The sequence below is a fragment of the Rana temporaria genome, chromosome 6 (genome assembly GCF_905171775.1).
Source record: "Rana temporaria chromosome 6, aRanTem1.1, whole genome shotgun sequence".
NCBI classification, from domain to species: Eukaryota; Metazoa; Chordata; class Amphibia; order Anura; family Ranidae; genus Rana; species Rana temporaria.
Genome location: NC_053494.1, coordinates 60769405 through 60789500, shown reverse-complemented (window position 1 = coordinate 60789500; position 20096 = coordinate 60769405). Strand labels below are relative to the sequence as shown.

Below are 20096 nucleotides of genomic sequence, written 5' to 3'. Positions count from 1 at the left end.
TTACTATTTGATACTCCCTCATCTCTTCATTTCTTTGAATGTATGCAAATGTGTGTGTATACGGGAGTATTTTTGGATGCACGTATGTGTACACATAAGTATGTTATACATGATATTTTATGTTTGTTAGGCTCGTGATTTTTTTCGAGTCACAATAATATTTGCATTATATTATGTTTTGTTGTAGCCCTGATGAAGAGGGGGTTCTTTGACGGACAAAACACATTGGTTTTCTTTTAACACAATAAGCTCTTCTGAGCAGGGCCCTCTTAATCCTCTTGTATTTTATTGTATTGTAACTGTATTGTCTCCCTTTTATATTGTAAAGCGCTGCGTAAACTGTTGGCGCCATATAAATCCTGTATAATAATAATCAATAAATTAAGTTGGATTCTTTAACATTTTGGTCTGATGCTCCTTCCATATATGCACATCTTTTTCTAGTAATCTTGCTTAATAGTCCTATTATAAATTCTTCTAAACATACTTTGATTTTAAGTAGATATGTTAAAAAAAATGTGGGCAATTCAAACTTTGCATATAATATTAAAAAAGTAGAACTTGTGTTTAGCAAAGACCATAAAAGATCTGTAAGTCCAGATATTTAGGCACTATATGCTATAAATATGAACTTATACTGTGTTTGGTTAACTTTAATGTAGATCTGAAACACTATATATATCATAAAAGCATTATATATTAATGCAATTTCAATTGTTGTTTTTAATCTTTTAAACCTGCAGCTTTCATTACCAAAATGGCTGTTAATCCTACCATGAAGGTCCATCCATAGGCAGGAACTTTTTGTTATGGATTGATAACTGTCTCCCAACTGTGTTCCCATGTGGTAATGTCACTGTGTTGCATGCGCCCCTGGTGTACACTACAAGTTGCTGTGCTGACACACATTGGACAAGCATGGCCCAATTTTCGCCTTTTCAGTAATTGCATCCAGAGAAAAGATGTATAAGGATTAAGAACAGGTATATAGAAAGCTGTTTAAAGAGGTTAGAGGAGATCAGCAACACTGAACTAACACAGTATTTAAAAAAAAAATGGTAATTGTTTATCATACAAATTGCTTAAAGTGAACCAGTGCCCAGATCCTGCACATTAAATTATTTATATAATATGAATAGTCAGTAAAAACACTTTAAAACATGCCCTCATTCACCTTAGCATCTATTAGCATTGTAAAGAAATACATTTTCAAAGTTCACAAAGCAAGCATTGAAATGTTAGTTTTTTTTCTATAAGAAAGTATGTTGGCAGCCTGCCAGTACTCTAATGTAAACAACTAAAATGTGTTTCTAAGCTGCAAGAATCTGACTGAGACCGAAGTTTAGAACCCTTGTTATGACCTTTAAGGCTCAATTCCTTCATATAAAAAGCACCTAAAGAGGTCATGCACGGCTTGTTAATACAGCTATTTTACTGTTTGTTAAAACTATGTGAAACATTCAGGCCTCATGCCCACTGCACATTTTTACAGCCAGTAAACTCCCCAGCATGTTATCCTAGGCTGGAACCCCCTCCTAAAACTAGTGAGTTTGAAGAGGAGCTTTTCCAGCTGTAAACACGCACTAACTCTCATAAAAGCTTAAAAATGCCGAATACTCAGCTATTCTGCATTTTTGAGCCATAAGCTTTTGTGGGAGTATGGTTTTGCAAAAAAAACACGAAAAAATGCGGAAAGCGATACAGCCACAATGCTGCAAAACTCATTCTACAGCTAACGCTACTGGCTTTTTAATAATGTCCAGTGTGCATGAGGCCTTAATGCCCATAGTATGGGGACAGCTGTACTTCAAGTGAAATCCAGTTAGGGCTTAGATCCACTATAAAGACTTGTAAATCTGGACAAATGGCACCAAACTTACTTCCCATCATTTTACACCAAGATACAGAAATCCATGTGAAGTGCTTAACCATACCCATTTACATTCTGTCTTTAAGAAATACTACATTTTCCTAATTAAAACATTAGAACTTTCAGTGGGAATGACTTAATCACTGTTACATTAACATCAATGTTGACTATGGGCTTAATTCTTCTCCTATACCCTGGAAATTGCTTTCGGGAAAGTCCTTCCATAAAGTGACCAAGACAATACTAGGTAGCAACTTTTTCTTCAGTCAGAAAGGGAAGGTTATATCATGTACGATTTTGTGGAGTAAACATTTGCACAAAATTCTAAGGTTGAGGGTAGCAGCAGCGTGGTCACATGTGTGCCATAGATGGAATCTTGCAGACAAAGGGAAACTCACGACTGCAGCTGTTGTCATTCCAAGACCTCAGAGCTAGTAATAGAAAACAGATAATAGTAAAGTTAAAAAAACATTTAATATTAATTAATACAGCTAAAGCCTTGCAGTGTGTTATCAAAAGAAACATCAAATCTACCTAGACAACAACAGATAATTTAGGTAATATCTATATTTAACACATTGAAAAAGTTGTTTCCTAATTTAAAAAAAACAATATATAATCCCGGTGGACAACAATAAATATTATTTTAATAATTCTCAATGCCTGTTAAAGATTATTTACAATGTAGTTAATGTAAAACATGTTTGGCAACATTTATGCATACAATTTAAATGTTCTAGGTATGTACTAACATCGATCTTGTCTAAAATACTGTATATGATTGTATAGATGCATATCTCATATCGCTGTTTACTTTCTCGCTAGTTGTGATGATAATGTGCATGTACATTTCTATCGTTTATATAGTGAATTAAACTTAAAAACGATATGATAGGAACCATTCTTTTCAAAATACAAGGGATTTGCCGTTTAATATTTTTAGCAGAATATTAAAGTGTAGCATGTTTCATGAACTTCAGTACAGCCAGTGAAGTACATTTTAGGGCTTCTGGTCCACTTTTATTTAAAAGTAAAGTTTAAAAAAAAAATATTTGCCAGGGTTTTCAGCGTCAAAACGACAAATTGAAATTTGCGGTCTGTCTCTGCATAGCCACCACAATATCTCATTCAGCCTTGTGACAAACAAACTGCCCGAGTTGGACAGACTGCACAGACTCCTGCCTATTTACTCACTTATTACCTCTCTCAGATGACAGCCTGGTCAAATCACCTGTTCTTGAAGCCTGGACAGACACTTTCCCAACTGCTTGTGCAGCAGCTCACTAGCTCGGCACTGCCATCATTCAGAGAATGCCTTGTAATGTTTTTTTTTTTCAATAAATACAAGGTGCTTTCTGATTAGATCTGGGTAGATCATGATGTTATCCTCCACTCCGCCTTGACCAAAAAAAGAACTTCCCTCTATTTATTGGCCTCTAACTCCCCATGTAAGTTCTCTAACTAAAGCCTGAAACAAGTAAAACGCAATGTAGCCACTCTGCCATAAGCAGAGGTGATGAGTTAAATGTAGTTCTGCCAAGTAGTAATCTACACAGGCTAATCTGTAGCATCTTACCTGGCTTTCCCTTAATCTCAGTGTTGCTGCTGTTCCTGGCTGTTGCCTGTAGGTGTCCTTGGCACCTTTGGCAATAGATAGAGTAGCTGCAGCAATGCTTGGTTATGAGTAGTCTGGTGAGCTCCTTTTCTCCCTGAGCTGTGGCCTTGTGAGGTATGTGTAGTAGTATGTGCTGGTTAGGACAGATGTCTGTTTGGGCCTAGCAAAACTATTCTGAAGTTGTCCTGCCCGGGAAGAAGAATACAAAACCCAAGGTGGACAGCTAGGGGAAGAAGTCATGGGTCTGACCCTCCGAAGATCCCAGTACTTCCTTGGAGAGGATGCATGGAAGCACCAACTGCTTGGCTTAGCTGTGAAGCTCTGAAGTGCTGCCAGTGTTTGCCTGATGGTCCTCATTTTTTGCAATACACTGTGGTCCATTGTTTTGTTTATGCACTTTGACAACAGAAGTGTGGATGAAGACTGGGAAAACATGTTGCTTGCATTATCTTAAGCCCTAACCCAAGATCCCTGTGAGCCTGGAGCAAATAAACAGCTGGAAAAGACAAAAAGTGACTGGTGTTCAACTTATTTCAATCTGCCACAAAAGCCATGGCTCCACCCTTGGGTAATGTCTGCCCATCCTGGTGCTGGGGGTTTTCTTTTCTGCCAGGGGTTGCTTCATTAAAATATCTACTGTAGATCCTAGCTTTGTTTTTGCTTATGGAGGCACTGGTGATTTCAGTTAGGGGTTGATTTACTAAAACTGGACAGTGGAAAATCTGGTGCAGCTCTGCATAGAAACCAATCAACTTCCAGTTTATTTTAAAGTTTAATTAAACAAGCTGCAGTTAGAAGCTGATTGGCTACTATGCACTGTTGCACCAGATTTTTTTATTCTGCTGTTTTAGTAAATCAACCCCTTAGTCTTCCCATGGGAGCCTAGAAAACCTAATAACCCTGAATCAGAAGTGCATTCTATCCTATTCTCACGTATTGTTCTCCTCACAAGGATTTTCAGAGCTGGCAATTTACTGAATAGGCAAACTGTGACTTGGTACACATATACACAACATATCCTGCTGATTCATGTCTATTCATACCACTGGAAAATCAGGTTATTTACAATACCCCAGTAAATTTAGACATCAAAAGAAATATGATTTTGTTATTTTAGTCCTGAAGATGTGTTTTTATGCAGCTGCATTTCAAATTATATGTTGCCTGAATAACAGCTTAACAGAAAAGGAGCTGTGCAGGTACGGTAAGTAAAATAGGATCAGAGGTGTCTTTCCCAGAGACTGTCACCTTGCCCTACCATAGACTAGGTGACATTGGAGACAATTCATAAAGGATGTTGCTTGCACCCAGTTTATGTGCCGATCAGAAACAGGTACAGTGGGGATCGAAAGTTTGGGCACCCCAGATAAAAATTTGTATTAATGTGCATAACAAAGCCAAGGAAAGATGGAATAATCTCCAAAAGGCATCAAATTACAGATTAGACATTCTTATAATATGTCAAAAAAAGTCAGATTGTATTTCCATCATTTACACTTTAAAAATTACAGGAAGCAAAAAAATGGCGTCTGCAAAAGTTTGGGCACCCTGCAGAGTTAATATCTTGTACTGCCCCCTTTGGCAAGTATCACAGTTTGTAAATGCTTTTTGTAGCCAGCCAAGAGTCTTTCAATTCTTGTTTGAGGTATCTTTGCCCATTCTTCCTTACAAACGTCTTCCAGTTCTTTGAGATTTCTGGGCTGTCTGTCACGCACTGCTCTTTTAAGGTCTATCCATAGATTTTCAATTGTGTTGAGGTCAGGAGATTGTGAAGGCCATGGCAAAACCTTCAGTTTACGCCTCTTGATGTAATCCCTCGTGGATTTTGCGGTGTTTTTAGGATCATTATCCATTTGTAGAAGCCATCCTCTCTTTAACTTCAGCTTTTTCACAGATGGCATCAAGTTACCATCCAAAATTTGCTGAAATGTTATTGAATCCATTTTTCTTTCTACTCGTGAAATGTTCCCTGTGCCACTGGCTGCAATACAACCCCAAAGCATGATTGATCCACCCCCATGCTTAACAGTTGGACAGAGGTTCTTTTCATTAAATTCTGTGCCCTTTCTTCTCCAAACATATCTTTGCTCATTCCGGCCAAAAAGTTCTATTTTAACTTCATCGGTCCACAGAACTTGTTTCCAAAATGCATCAGGCTTGTCTATATGTTCATTTGCAAAGTTCAAACGCTGATTTTTGTGGTGAGGACGTAGAAGAGGTTTTCTTCTGATGACTCTTCCATGAAGACCATATTTGTACAAGTATCTCTTTATAGTGGAATAGTGTACCACAACTCCAGTGTCTGCCAGATCTTTCCGGAGGGATCGTGCAGTCAAACGTGGGTTTTGAATTGCTTTTCTCACAATCCTGCGAGCTGTTCTGTCTGATATTTTTCTTGGTCTTCCAGATTTTGCTTTAACTTCCACTGTTCCTGATGACTGCCATTTCTTAATTACATTGTGAACAGAGGATATTGACATCTGAAAATGCTTTGCTATCTTCTTATAGCCTTCTCCAGCTTTGTGAGCGTCAACTATTTTCAGTTTCAGTTTTCTAGACAACTGCTTAGAAGAACCCATGGTGCTGATTGTTGGGGCAAGGTCAGATGAGTCCGGATATTTAAAACCTTTGAGATTGACATCACCTGGTCTTCCCAGACAATGATTGAGAACAATCCATGACACTGGCAGGTCTCAGCTTTGCAAAGGGGGCAGTGCATGCTATAAATTCTGCAGGGTACCCAAACTTTTGGAGACACCATTTTTTTGTTTTCTGTAATTTTGAAAGTGTAAATGATGGAAATAAAATCTAACTTTTTTTGACATATTATAAGAATGTCTAATCTGTAATTTGATGCCTTTTGGAGATTCTTCCATCTTTCCTTGGCTTCGTTATGCACATAAATACATTTTTACCTAGGGTGCCCAAACTTTCGATCCCCACTGTATGTGAATCTGTCAGAGACCAACACTTAGGTCAGAGTGTCTATACTGACCATACTTGACACTGCTTCCTAAGCACACTCCATCCCTGGCCACTGACCCTAATAGAGAACTAGTCGCTTGAGTCACTGGGTGGGCAGAGCCTGATGAGAAACTGAGAGACTAGTTCTCCATCAGGTCCACCTTGCTGTTAATTGGCAGCGCATTGCAGTGGGCAAATCCATAGCCACAATTTGATCTAACAGTGGTCTTCGACTCTGCCCCCTGCCATCTTCTCTCACGCAAAAATAAGGCGGATCTGATGGAGAATCAATTTAAAGTTCTATACCAAGCTAAAGACAAAAAAGTGAAAAGAATAATGATAATGAATGACAGCAGCAACTAACCATGTGATATAAACATAGTAGGTATTTAGTGGACTAACAAAAGTCGTGCTAATCAAACGTGAGAAAAATAAGAAACCAAAACAAAATAACATAATTCAAAAACTTAGATATTATAGTATAAATCAATGTCCGTGAACTTACACACTAATTGCAATCGAATATATAATTGGGATTTATGTGAAAGAGAAAAACACACAGTTCTGGAAAACATATAGGAAGTTAGTCCACGTGACATGTATATAGAAGTCTCCAAGCAGGAAATTCCTTCAGGGGGGTTCCACCACCAAAAAACATGCAGATCTTCCCATTAATCGCCCTATTAATGGGGAAGCTTATCGGATGGCATGGATCATCTATTTTTAGAGTAGTTAGATAGGCATACAGATAAACCTCTATGGGGTAACATAAACAGTCAAGTTTCTAGATCCCGCTAATTATTGGGAAATTCCTCCAAAGGTGTCTAACTCACATCAAGATGTTCCAATCAGCCAAGACCAAGTGGCATGTATATACAGAAGAAAGCTCCAATACTATAATATTGTATGAACTAATTTATTAGTAAAGTCAAAAAACTACTTACAAATGTTAAACGAATCAAAAGTGTTGAAAATATAGGTTTGCCAGGAAATAAAAAACAGAATCAACCGCACTTCTGGGGTCACATGGGGCATGATGACAACAATGCATAGCTTCGCCCGACATGTTTCATCATATGTGACCTCTTCCTGGGGCACGGGCAACATGCTGAGCCATCGCTATATATAGAATTACAGAAAAGCCAAGCCTCATTTTCACATGGTGGCCATATTGGGAAAAGTCCAAGCCTCTCTTTCATTCACCCACCATATTGGAGGACCGACTTCAGGTGGAGGCTATGTTAGACAAGATCTGATGGAGAACTAATTTTTCAGTTCCCTATCAGTGACCCGAGTAATTTCCCAAATATGAGCATTGTCATATTTGGGTAATGACATCACGAGAATCCCCCTTAGTTAGCATTTAGCTTTAGGCCCAGGAATCTATGCATGGTGTTTGGAATAAAGTGAACGTAACCACGCTTTGCTAGAGCATTTTGAAAAAACGATGGTGTGTAGGCGACGTCGTTTTTTAAAATGAAGTTTAAAAAACGTTGTTTTGTTTCATGATAAAAAGCGTTGTTTTATTTCATCACAAAAAACAACCATGTGTACGCGGCATTAAAAAGCATAGTTGGAACTTTGTGGATTTCAGTGCACGTGTCGGTAATGTTACCAAAACAGCGTAAATCCTTGTCTGAATTAGGGGCAGATAGTTCTAAAAGAAACTACGGACAGAAAAGTGATATAAATGCTTTATTGAGTTTAGAAATGGTGAGGGAGGGGGCGCTAGGCCTAGTAAATAGTGAACATATATAATACAATATACAAAATGTTAACTTAGGTTGCTAAGTACATATATGAAGCAATATAAATAGTCCAATCATGTGCTAATTTCGGAATAGAAAAGTGATCAAAAAGTCCTTTTTTAAAATTAGTTCTTGTGAAGAAAGATCTGTATCTTGAGTAAGCAGTGAAGCCTCCACCAGATAAATGACATTCACCCGACGTGAGTAAATAAATGAGCTCCTTACCAACTTGAGTGGACCCTTTAGCTAAAAAGAGGTCAAATCAGCTTTGTTACACAAGGTAACCATGGTATGTGCAGATAAAGAGGTCCCAATCAGCGATCATAAGCCTGGTATCAGATGTCACATCCCATCGAAAATGGAAAAGAAAGGCCGCAATAGTATAATACTGTTTATTAAAAGCAATAAAATAACAGGACAGCCAAATGGCTCCTTACTTGATCAGGTGCCAAAGTCCCGGCACTGAGGCTGAATGTATGCAGCCACCACACTTGGGGGAATTTTAGGGTGCAAAATGTCATTGTATTGGTTTATAGGTTTAGATACTGTACTGTACATGTAGCATTACCCCCAGTGGAGCTGCTGGATTTTTGGGTGGCGTGTTACCTCATGGCTCCTCCGAATTTTCTAGGGGTGAGTGATGCGTATGTGCATAAACAGAACTAAAGGAATGTCAATGACAGGTGCTCTTTTGCTGTGCTCTTTATTACCCAGCCAGGTAAAAACAATAAAACTTGCGGTGAGGAAAGTAAAGTTGAAAGGAGGAAGATTAGCAGATTCAGGCGTAATGATAGGAAACAGTCCTGCTCCCAAACGTAACACTTCTCTTCACCACTCCCGCCGGAGTGGGTTTAGTGTACCCGGACAGGCCTCTCTCACTGACCTGGCAGCCGGAGTATCACACGGACAATTATAGGAATAAGTCTCTGCCACAGACCCTCCTTGGTGAACTTGAACTTGGGAGAAAGTCTCTGCCACAGACCCCTCTCAATGAGCCCCAGAAGATACCTCTGTCACAGGTCCCCTCTGGGTAGAATTCCTGGAGATATGCCTCCTTGATTGAGTTACGTCTGGATCGCCTTCAACTTGTCGCCCAGGTACCGACTGACAGGTGACCAGTCCTGCAGTGTCCGGCTACCTGTGATCCCCGGTGGTTTCGTCCAAGCTCTATTGGACCGCTAGCCTCTCAATGGCGCTCCTCAGACCGACTCCCCACCGAACAGCACCCAGCTTGGGATCTTCAAAGGGGGAACCCAGCTGCTCACTGTATCCCCATCGCTGGTTCAGATGCTCCGGGCCAACATGGTCCCGGAACCAGGAACACCGTGTGGCACGCACGCCCCGGCCAGGTAGGCCATAGCGCCGGGGTGTCGTGATGTGGCCACCCCAAAGGTGGGTGTCCAACTGGACGAAGAAGAACCCAGAACCAATGGCGTCTGTCCCATAAATACCCCTCCCCAGCATGCACAGCGAGTACAAACCCCCATGATTGGCTGCTGGGAAGAGCACCCAAACCTCGACTCCACTGCTGCCACCTGCAGTACTGGGGTTGGAAGAACACCCCAGCACAGCAGAATGGGCTCACAGAACAGCCAAGCTGAGACAGAGACCGCAATTTGCCACTAACAATCAGGATCAGAGTCTAACCATACTCTGATCTATACTTAAATTTAACTAGCGCCAGTACTATAAAGTACATGGGCGCTACATACACTTCAAATGGAACTAAACCCATTGGTTTAACTATTTCCTAAAACTATTATATTCAAGGCATTCCATAAATTATAACTATCATAGCAGCGTGTACTTTAACTTGAACTGCTAAGTCACCATATCGCAACTGCAGATTAGAGGGTAAGGTGGCAGCTTCATTGGCTGTAAAGGATAAGAAGGCTAGGTTCCACTTTAAAGGATAAGTTCATCTTTAAAAAACAAAAACAAAAAATTTACTTTTTTGCGGGTATTATTTTTCTTTTTTTACTTACGCCGATACACGCTTACGCCGATACACGTTGGCAGAATGGCACAGCTGCGCAAACCAACATACCTGTATGTTGCTTTGAATTTGCAGCTGTGTGTGCCCGCTGCGAGCTACGTGATCGTGCCCGCGATCGTGTCACAGAGCTGCAGAACGGAGTTATGCCAAGTAAACAAGGCATTTCATTGTTCTGCCTAGTGACAGAAAAGTGATCTACTGCTCCCTGTCATCTCTTCTCCCAGCTGGAAAGCATGAGATCGGGAAAAAAAAATCATGATCTCATGCTTTCCAGCGATTTGGCTTTGTTTACTGGTCATCTCTATGGTCCTCAAACCGGCCGATTTGTTCTCTGGGCCCCCGATGGCATGGGAGAGCCCGGAGAAGCACCGGATGGTGGCGGGAGGGGGGTGGACGTCCCCTCCCGCCGCCTATAAGAACGATCAAGTGGTGGAACTGCCCCTTTGATCATTCTTATGGTGCGCAGTATCTCAGGCAGAAGAGAAGGATATGTGAATGATGCCAGTAGCTGCAAGCATCATTCAGATATCCCCCCCCCCTAAATTCCAGGACGTCATATGACATCCTACGATAGGGAAGTGGTTAAAAATAGTCATCTATATATATAAAACTCAACGTGTGTGTGTGTGTGTATGTATGTATGTTCCAGCATCACGTCCAAACGGCTAAAGATATTAACATGAAACTTGGCACACATGTTACTTATATGTCAGCAACAAACATAGGATAGGTGGTTTAACCCTTACCCACCCCCATTTGCCATGGTCGGGGTTTTTCTTTAAAGTCCCATTCAACTCTATGGGAAATACATGTTACTTCATGTTCCAGCATCACATCCAAACGGCTAAAGATATTAACATGAAACTTGGCACACAGGTTACTTATATGTCAGCAACAAACATAGGATAGGTGGTTTAACCCTTACCCACCCCCATTTGCCATGGTCGGGGTTTTCCTTTAAAGTCCCATTCAACTCTATGGGAAATACATGTTACTTCATAACATCCAAACGGCTGTAGATATTTCGATAACACTTGGTCACATGTTACTTATATGTCCACTTAAACTATAGGATAGTTAATTTATCCCTTAACTACCCCCATTTGTGAGGGTCGGGGTTTTTGTTTAAAGTCCCATGCAAATCAATGGGAAATGTATGTTCCCACATAACTTCTGTACGCCTGGAGATATTTCAATAATACCTGGTACACATATTACTTATATGCCAAATAAAAATATATGACAGTTAAATTAACCCTTACCTACACCCTTATATAAAAGATGGGTATATTTATATTACTATGATTTTCCTCCCCAAAAGGTTAAGATAGGAAGACCGGGCAACGCCAGGTATTCAGCTAGTAGAACATATTTGCTGACTGAATGACTGGAAATATACACCCTCAGTTTCTCTTTTTCCAGCTGCATCCCCATACTAAATATATATCTTGTTCCCTTCCATATGTATAATGAACATATAAGAGAACATATAGATCTTAAAATGCTTTGACAACATTTTGACAATCTATAAACATTTGCTGTATAATTGATACAGAAACACCATATTTTTTGCTGTAACAAATTAATGTTACTGGCTGAATTGCTTTAGAGACACATAGGGGAATGAGTGAAATGCTTAAAAAATGAGAGATGACAGTGAATTCTTTTGGCCTGGTTATAGGTATGCAAATGAATAACCTTTAGAAAGAATATGCTAATAGAGATCTGTGTCAAGCATCCGGCCTCAGCTGCAGATTGTATTGGCACAGAGGCATAATGTCACCTTCTACAGTAACAAGCTTACAAATCTGAAGGTTGGAATGTGATGGAATAATACAACCCTATGACATACAAAGCAGGAGGATCTGACAGCAGTGAAAAAAATACGCAGAAGATTAGCATGCATTTCTGTCTGCTTTTATTTAAATGAGTGTGGCCTTGTCTGTCCCTGGCACTGAATGAGTTACTAAATTGCTTATCGGACTCGCTAAGGGGGATTTCTAGGAGCTGTGCAGACAGCCAGGCCTGGTATGAGTTTGATAAGAGACATTTACTACATTAGGTTCTGGTAACAGTAAACTGATGCAGATGTTGTTTCTCCTGGGGGAAGAGATGCAATTGTATAAAGGTACATACTCAGTTTCTTCTAAGTAAAAACTGTATTTGTGTGAATACGATGAGCTTAAAGAAACCTTATCACCTTGCCAATTCATGGAAAAGTGAGGTATCTCCTTAAAGTCCACCCCTTGACCCAGTTATTCCAACCAGAACAGAGCACCCCAACTGCTCCTACTTCAGATACTGCAAAAAACCTGGTGCTTCCAGGTAGGGATAAGCTGGGTTTTGTCTGAACCCAGTTTGGCAGAACATATGGGAACCTGTCACATGATCACATCCCTGCCTGCCCCACAATTACAGTGCCTTGAAAAAGTATTCGTACCCCTTTAAATTTTCCAAATTTTGCCATGTTACGACCAAAAACGTGTATGTATTTTATTGAGATTTTATGTGATCGTAGACCAACACAAAGTGGCACATAATTGTGTAGTGGAAGGAAAATAATAAATGTTTTTTCAAATGTTTTACAAATAAATATCTGAAAAGGGTGGCGTGCATTTGTATTCAGCCCCCTTTACTCTGATACCCCTAAATAAAATCTAGTAGAATCAATTGCCTTCAGAAGTCACCTAATTAGTAAATAGAGTCCACTTGTGTGTAATTTAAAGAGGTTGTAAGGGCCCTTTCACACGGGCAGATCAGTAATGATCCGCTCCGTGTGTCCGCAAAAGCTCAGTGGGGATCCTCCAGAAAATCCCCGCTGAGCTGGCAGCTGACAGGGCGGTCCCCGCACACTGTGCAGGGACCGCCTTGTCTTTCCTCTGCTCTCCCCTATGGGGGAGCGGATGAACACGGACCGTGTGTCCGTGTTCATCCGATCCGCTCAGCAGACGGAAGAAAAAATAGGATTTTCTTCCGTCCGCAAATGCGGATCTTTGCGGAGGCAGACAATTACGGGTGTCAGCGAATAGTCATCCGCTGACACCCGCAATCACATAGCGACCAATGTATGTCCCGTTTTAATCCGCAACGGATGGATGAAAATGCGGACATACGGTCCGTACGTGTGAAAGGGGCCTTGAGGTTTGTTTTTTATTTTATAAATAGGTTCCTATAAGCTAGTGCATCGTTGGTTCAATTACCTTTTCCTTCGATTTCCCTTCTAAATGTTTTTTTTCTATGTCTGAATTTCTCACTTCCTGTTCCTCCTCAGTAAGCTGTTCTGGCTGACTAACCCCCAGCCAGAACAGCTCGGATGATGGGGGCAAGCTAACTGAGGAGAAACAGGAAGTGAGAAATTCAGACAAAGAAAAAAAAAACATTTAGAAGGGAAATGGAAGGAAAAGGTTAGTGAACCAACAATGCACTAGCTTAAAGCGGAGGTTCACCCTAAAACAATTATGTACCATTCCAACCAGCATACTGCCAAAATGTACAGTATGCTGTTTTTTTTTTTTCCGCTGTACATACCGTTTTATCGTTCTTTTTCTTTTCGGACTCCGGTGGGGAATAGGCGTTCCTATGAAGAGGCGTAGATGATTGACGTGCGGCTAAGGCGCGTCATGCGTTCCAAAAATAGCCGGACTGGGACTCGGCTATATACGGCGCCTGCGCAGTCAGCTCCTAGTCTGTGCGCAGGCGCCGTATAGAGCCGAGTCCCAGACCGGCTATTTTCGGAACGCGTGACGCGCCTTAGCCGCACGTCAATCATCTACGCCTCTTTTGAATTTTGGAGGAGCCACGAGGTAACACGCCACCCAAAAATCCAGCAGCTCCACTGGGGGTAATGCTAAATATTTTTTTCTAACACCCTAGGGAATAAAATGGCGGTCGTTGCAATACTTTCTCTCGCACCGTATTTGCACAGCGGTCAGCACACTTTTTGAAAAAATACACTTTTTTAATTAAAAAATATGACAACAGTAAAGTTAGCCCAATTTTTTTTTAAATTGTAAAAGATACTGTTACGCAAAAAGTAAATTGATACCCAACATGTCACGCTTCAAAATTGCGCCCACTCCATGTTTAAAAATTCTACAGGTTGCATGTTTTGAGTTACAGAGGAGGCTGTTGCCCTATGGTTTTATGTCCATTAACAGCTGTATATAAAATTGCAATTTGATATAAATATTTCAGGTAGAAAAAAATTTATAGTATTGCGTGCTGTGTATTTCTTACAGTAATTAGCTACAACTTCAAAAGGGTGGCCTTTTGTTTTCCTGTTTACATCGCACATGGCAGGGCTCAAGTCCTACGTGAACGCGTGGGAACGGAGTTCCTGCACTTTTTTCACAGCAGGAACTCAGTTCCCTTTGCAGGACTAGAGCAGCCGAGCCGCCCGAGCCAATCCTTCACTATGCGGCGTTGCCCAGCTCGAGTCACTGTCAGGGGCAGGCGAACCTTAGTAATCCTTTATGGTACTGGCCACTTCCTGTATATGGATTCATCGGGTAGTGTGCGGGTATTCCGTCACTTCCTCGATGCCGCAATGTCTCCTGGGAGCTTTTGTCATTGTTCCCAGGAGACATTGCGGAGGTCTGCCGCAAGTTATCGCGGGATTTAGAAAGAACTTGCTTCTTTCTAAATCCCACGATAACTCGCGGCAGACCTCCGCAATGTCTCCTGGGAACAATGACAAAAGCTCCTAGGAGACATTGCGGCATCGAGGAAGTGAGCGAATATGCGCACACTACCCTATGAATCCATATACAGGAAGTGGCCAGTAACATAAAGGATTACTAAGGTACAGTGGATCGAAAAAAAAAAAAAAACATGCGGTTTAGTAATTATGCAAATGAGCGTATAATTTTTTTTTTTTTTGGTGGGGTAGTGGACCTTGGGTGGGAGTTCCCACACTTTTTTCCCCAGGACTTGACCCCTGGCACATGGGCTGTAAACAAAAGCCTGCTGTGCCTCATCCAATCAGGCTGTGTCCAATATACATTTACTAGGTACAGTGACCAATTAGGGAGAATTATATTAGCCACCTTACAGAAAGGAGGGGGGGTATATAATGCTTTGTAGGCAAGCGCTCTTCAGAATTGGGAACAAAAAGCAGCCACCATGGGCTGACCTGATGTTACCAGGTAATCTAACTCTGTACTTGTATCTTATATTGTATTGTAAATATGGGCGTTGTGGGTAATTTGTAAATTTGTAAATACCATGTAAGCCAGGGGACCTACACTGTACATTGTGTTGTAAATAATGTCTGGTGTGTAATTTGGATATATTATGTAACCCTATCAATAAATGTCTATTGCTGATTGAACTACCTCTTTTGTACAAGATCTCTCAGAGCTAGATATGTGTATGTCCATATGACTACAATGATTTAGGTGTATGCACATAATCACATGACTAGTCAACAAAGCCTAGGGCTAGAATTATTGTTCTCACTCTAACGATCGTGGTAATACCTCACATGTGTGGGTTGAACACCGTTTTCCTACGTATGCATATGCTCACGTATGCGTTCGCTTCTGCACGCAAGTTTAAAATTCTATTTTATTTTTCTTATTTATTTTACCTTTTATTTTTACACGGTTCTTTAAAAAAAAAATTTGAATTGTAATAGAAAAAAAAAAAACATGACAGGACCTCTTGAATATGAGATCTGGGGTCAAAAGACCTCAGATCTCATATCTACACTAAAATGCAATAAAAATAAAAATAAAATGTTGTTTGAAAATAAAACACGTCTCTTTAAGATCAATGCACTGGTATGGAGATGGGTGGGGCCATCTTCCCCTCACTCATTTCAACACCTAACAGGAGACAGGACACGATTGAGAGCAGCGGGAGGGGGGCCCCTCTCCCACCGCTGATAAAAGTGATCTTGCGGCGAATCTGGTGCAGAGACCACTTTTACCTGAAAGCCGACTGCCCGCTGAAGAAGAGGATACTGGGGTTTAGGTAGCTAACTGCTGTCATAAACGATATCTCTCCTCAAAATACCTACGTATAACGACGGCGGGCGGGCGGTCTGTAAGTGGTTAATGGGAAGATGGATGGAGTCAAATACAGGGCAATCTTAGACCGCGTACACACGATCAGTCCATCCGATGAAGCGGACTGATGGTCTGATGCGCCTACACACCATCAGTTAAAAAAACTATCGAGTCCAACGCGGTGACGTAAAACACGACGTGCTGAGAAAAATGAAGTTCAATGCTTCCAAGCATGCGTCGACTTGATTCTGAGCATGCGCGGGTTTTTAACCGATGCTTTTGCATACTAACCGTCGGTTTTGACCTATCGGTTAGGCGTCCATCGGTTCAATTTTAAAGCAAGTTCTAACATTTTTGACCGAAGGATAACTGACCGATGGGGCCCACACACCATCGGTTTGGACCGATGAAACGGTCCTTCAGTCCGTTTCCATCGGTTTTGACTGACCGTGTGTACGCGGCCTTAGAGTCTGCAAAAGACTTAAAACTGTGGCGGAGGTTCACTTTCCAGCAGAACAACAACCATAAACATACAATGGTTTAGATCAAAGCATACTCGTGTTAGAATGGCCCAGTCAAATTACAGACATTAATCCAATTGAGAATCTGTGGCAAGACTTGAAAATTGCTATTCACAGATGCTCTTCATCCAATCTGACAGAGCTTGAACTATTTTGCAAAGAAGATTGGGCAAAAAAATCACTCTTTAGATGTGCAAAGATGGTAGAGACATTCTCAAAATGACTTGCAGCTGTAATTGCAGCGAAAGGTGGTTCTACAAAGTACTGATTTAGGGGGGGGGGGGGCTGAATAGAAATGCACACCACACTTTTCATATATTTATTTGCAGAAAAAATTAAAACCATTTATTATTTTCCTTCCACTTCACAATTATGTGCCACTTTGTGTTGGTCTATCTTAAAATCCCAATAAAATACATTTACGTTTTTGATTGTAACCTGACAAAATGTGGAAAATTTCAAGGGGTATGAATACTTTTTCAAGGCAGTGTACATGTACACAAAGGGGTGAGGATAGTTATGACATATTTGACCTAATATTTGACCATATTAGGTCAATGCATGTGCACAAAAGGGAAGAAGTGCTTATGACTTCATTGACCTAACGTGACCACAGGCCATATTTGGTCAGTGTCATTGACCTAACATAGCCAATATAGCCAGCAGCAGAACTGGGAGGTGCCTATGTAAACAAGGCATTTCCCTGTTCTGCCTAGTGACAGGACAGATATCTACTGCTCCCTGTCATCGGGAGCAGTGATCAATGTCGTGTCACTTGTAACCCAGCCACCTTACAGTTAAACTCACTCCCTAGGACAAACTTAACCCCTTCCTCGTCCCCTAGTGGTTAACCCCTTTCCTGTCAGTGTCATTTACACAGTAAACAGTGCATTTTTATAGCACTGATCGCTGTATAAATGACAATGGTCCCAAAATAGTGTCAAAAGTGTCCGGGTGTGTCTGCCGCTGAATCGTATTCATGATAAAAATCACAGATCACTGCCATTACTAGTAAAAAAAATTATAATAAAAATGCCATAAAACTAACCCCTATTTTGTAGATGCTATAACTTTTGCGCAAACCAATCAATATACGCTTATTGCTATTTTTTTACCAAAAATATGTAGAAGAATACATATCGGCCTAAACTGAGAAAAAAATATGTTTTTATATATTTTTTGGGGGATATTTATTATACCACCAAAAGAAAGCTCTATTTGTGGGGAAAAAAGGACGTCAATTTTGTTTGGGTGCAACGTCGCACGACTGCGCAATTGTCAGTTAACACGATGCAGTGCCAAATCGCAAAAAATGGCCCAGTCATTGGGCAGCCAATTCTTCCTGGGCTGAATTGGTTAAAAGTTAGCAGCCACAGTATTTGTATACTGTAATTGCTGACTTTAAATATTTTTATTTTTTACAGGCTGGAACTCCGCTTTAACATACGTTTTAAGAAAATTCATATATAACATTAAAACAAACAACATTGATCAATAAATTAATTGCACATAACCACCGTACAAGGACAGATAAAAGCTGTGAAATTTGTAACTTTAGTAACTTTAAAAGGGATCATTGTATGCAGCATGAATACATAAATGTATTTTATCCAATGGCAGAAGATTAAAATGACAACATTACGTTGACTGCCAAAAAGTGGGAGTAGTTTATATGGTCATACGAAAGTGTGGGTCATTTTATGCACGCCAAGCCAAATGAATGTTCTGAAACAGAATTTATGATCGTATAAAAAGACACATTACATGGAAATCTGCAAACACCAATTGGCGAATATTTTGCAAATAACCGCTGTGTTCCAAAATGTACTTCTTTTGTAGTTTGGATAGAATTCAGAAAAACCCAAGAAGTGGGCAATTTGATAAAGAGTGAACGCAGAAACAGTAACACTTTTTAAGCATAGCTTTACTTTTTGTATGTATTGTACTGCAGTGCCTTTTGTTACTGCACTTTGGATTTAGTTTAGCAATACACATCCAGTCAATGCTAAGGGTGGAGAGAAAGAGTTAAACATGTGTATCAGTGTCACTGAGATTAGGTGACATGTTGCTGGGCTGCTGGTGTCCAGTGCACACTATACAACATAATTTTACATAGCTCCCAACAGTCCCTGATTTAAAGGGACTGTCCCTGATTTGGAGCAATGTCCCTCTGTCCCTCATTCTCCTCATTGTCCCTCATTTTAGTCTGATCCATATAGATGTGTATAAAATGCACTTTTTATCTATCAAAAAGTGTTTTCCAGTCCTAAACCTTTCATTCATTTTCTAAATTGCATTTTTGAAATTCCAAAAGCCAATATTAATGATTAGTAGCGGTAAGTAAAGCACTTGTGGGTTCAACCAATCTTGTTTTTTTTTGTTCAATTCTCCTTTAGGGGGTGTAGTAATGGGTGTGTCCTATGCCTGCATACTTTTGCTGATAGGTGTCCCTCATTCCCATCTCAAAAAGTTGGGATATTTGCCATTTTAGAAGACCTGCACTAAGTGTGAAGTGTATGAACTGGTATGGGATGTATCCAGTGAAAGGTGTGAGCTACATGACAGTATTCAAGAGTTAATGAAAGGTCTGCTCGGGGGAAGTTTCACCACGTAGAATCCCACCTTAAAGCCATACCCTGTACTTAGGCATATACTGTATCTCCAGCAACCTGCAAGTGCCCCTCTTCTCCAGGTCCCCAGTAAATCCAAGCTCTGTTGCATTTTTTTACTTTTTCCAAGATGTCTATGTGTGTGTGTGTGTGTGTGTGTATATATATATATATATATATATATATATATATATATATATATATATATATATATATATATATATATAGATAGATAGATAGATCAAATGTACAAAAGGCAAAAAGTAGAACATTAAATATTAATCAGTACATTTTGACTATTTTTGTTCAATTGAATGGTATTGGCTAGCATTTATAGCACAGCTTAAGTTTTAATAGAACAAGGTAAATTACACAATTTGTATACAGCTGATTTATAAAACCATCTACTCAGTAGTATGGGGGCCAAGGCTATTGCTGCTGGCATCAATAAAAGAATATAAAAGCTAAAGATCAACACCCTGACAATGACCTAGGGAGGTAAGCACCATATCCGCCATATTTTTTTTCCAATGGATGTCTGGGGTGTTCAATTTAAAAAATGTTATCAGGTTGTGTTGCAGGTGCTGTATATATGAGATCTACCTAAAGCAGATTTGCATTTATGTTCAAGGCAGGACTGTAAAAGCCAGTCCAAACCAAAACCGTATAAAGAACATTTACACTTTTGTGTTTTCTTTATATTACTTTTATAAAGGCGCATTGTTGTGTGAGTTCTATGCGTCAGTGTCTGGTGCACATTTAGTC

General features: G+C 40.2%; 1 protein-coding gene across 1 annotated transcript in view; it reads right to left on the bottom strand.

Moving 5' to 3' along the window:
• Positions 1 to 381: 381 nt before the first annotated feature.
• Positions 382 to 20096, bottom strand: part of CLEC19A (C-type lectin domain containing 19A) — a 53268-nt gene continuing 33553 nt past the window's right edge. The window contains exon 5 of the mRNA XM_040356900.1: positions 382 to 2301. Coding sequence (XP_040212834.1) covers positions 2222 to 2301 — 80 coding nt within the window. The 3' untranslated portion in view covers positions 382 to 2221. The remainder of the gene's footprint in view (positions 2302 to 20096) is intronic.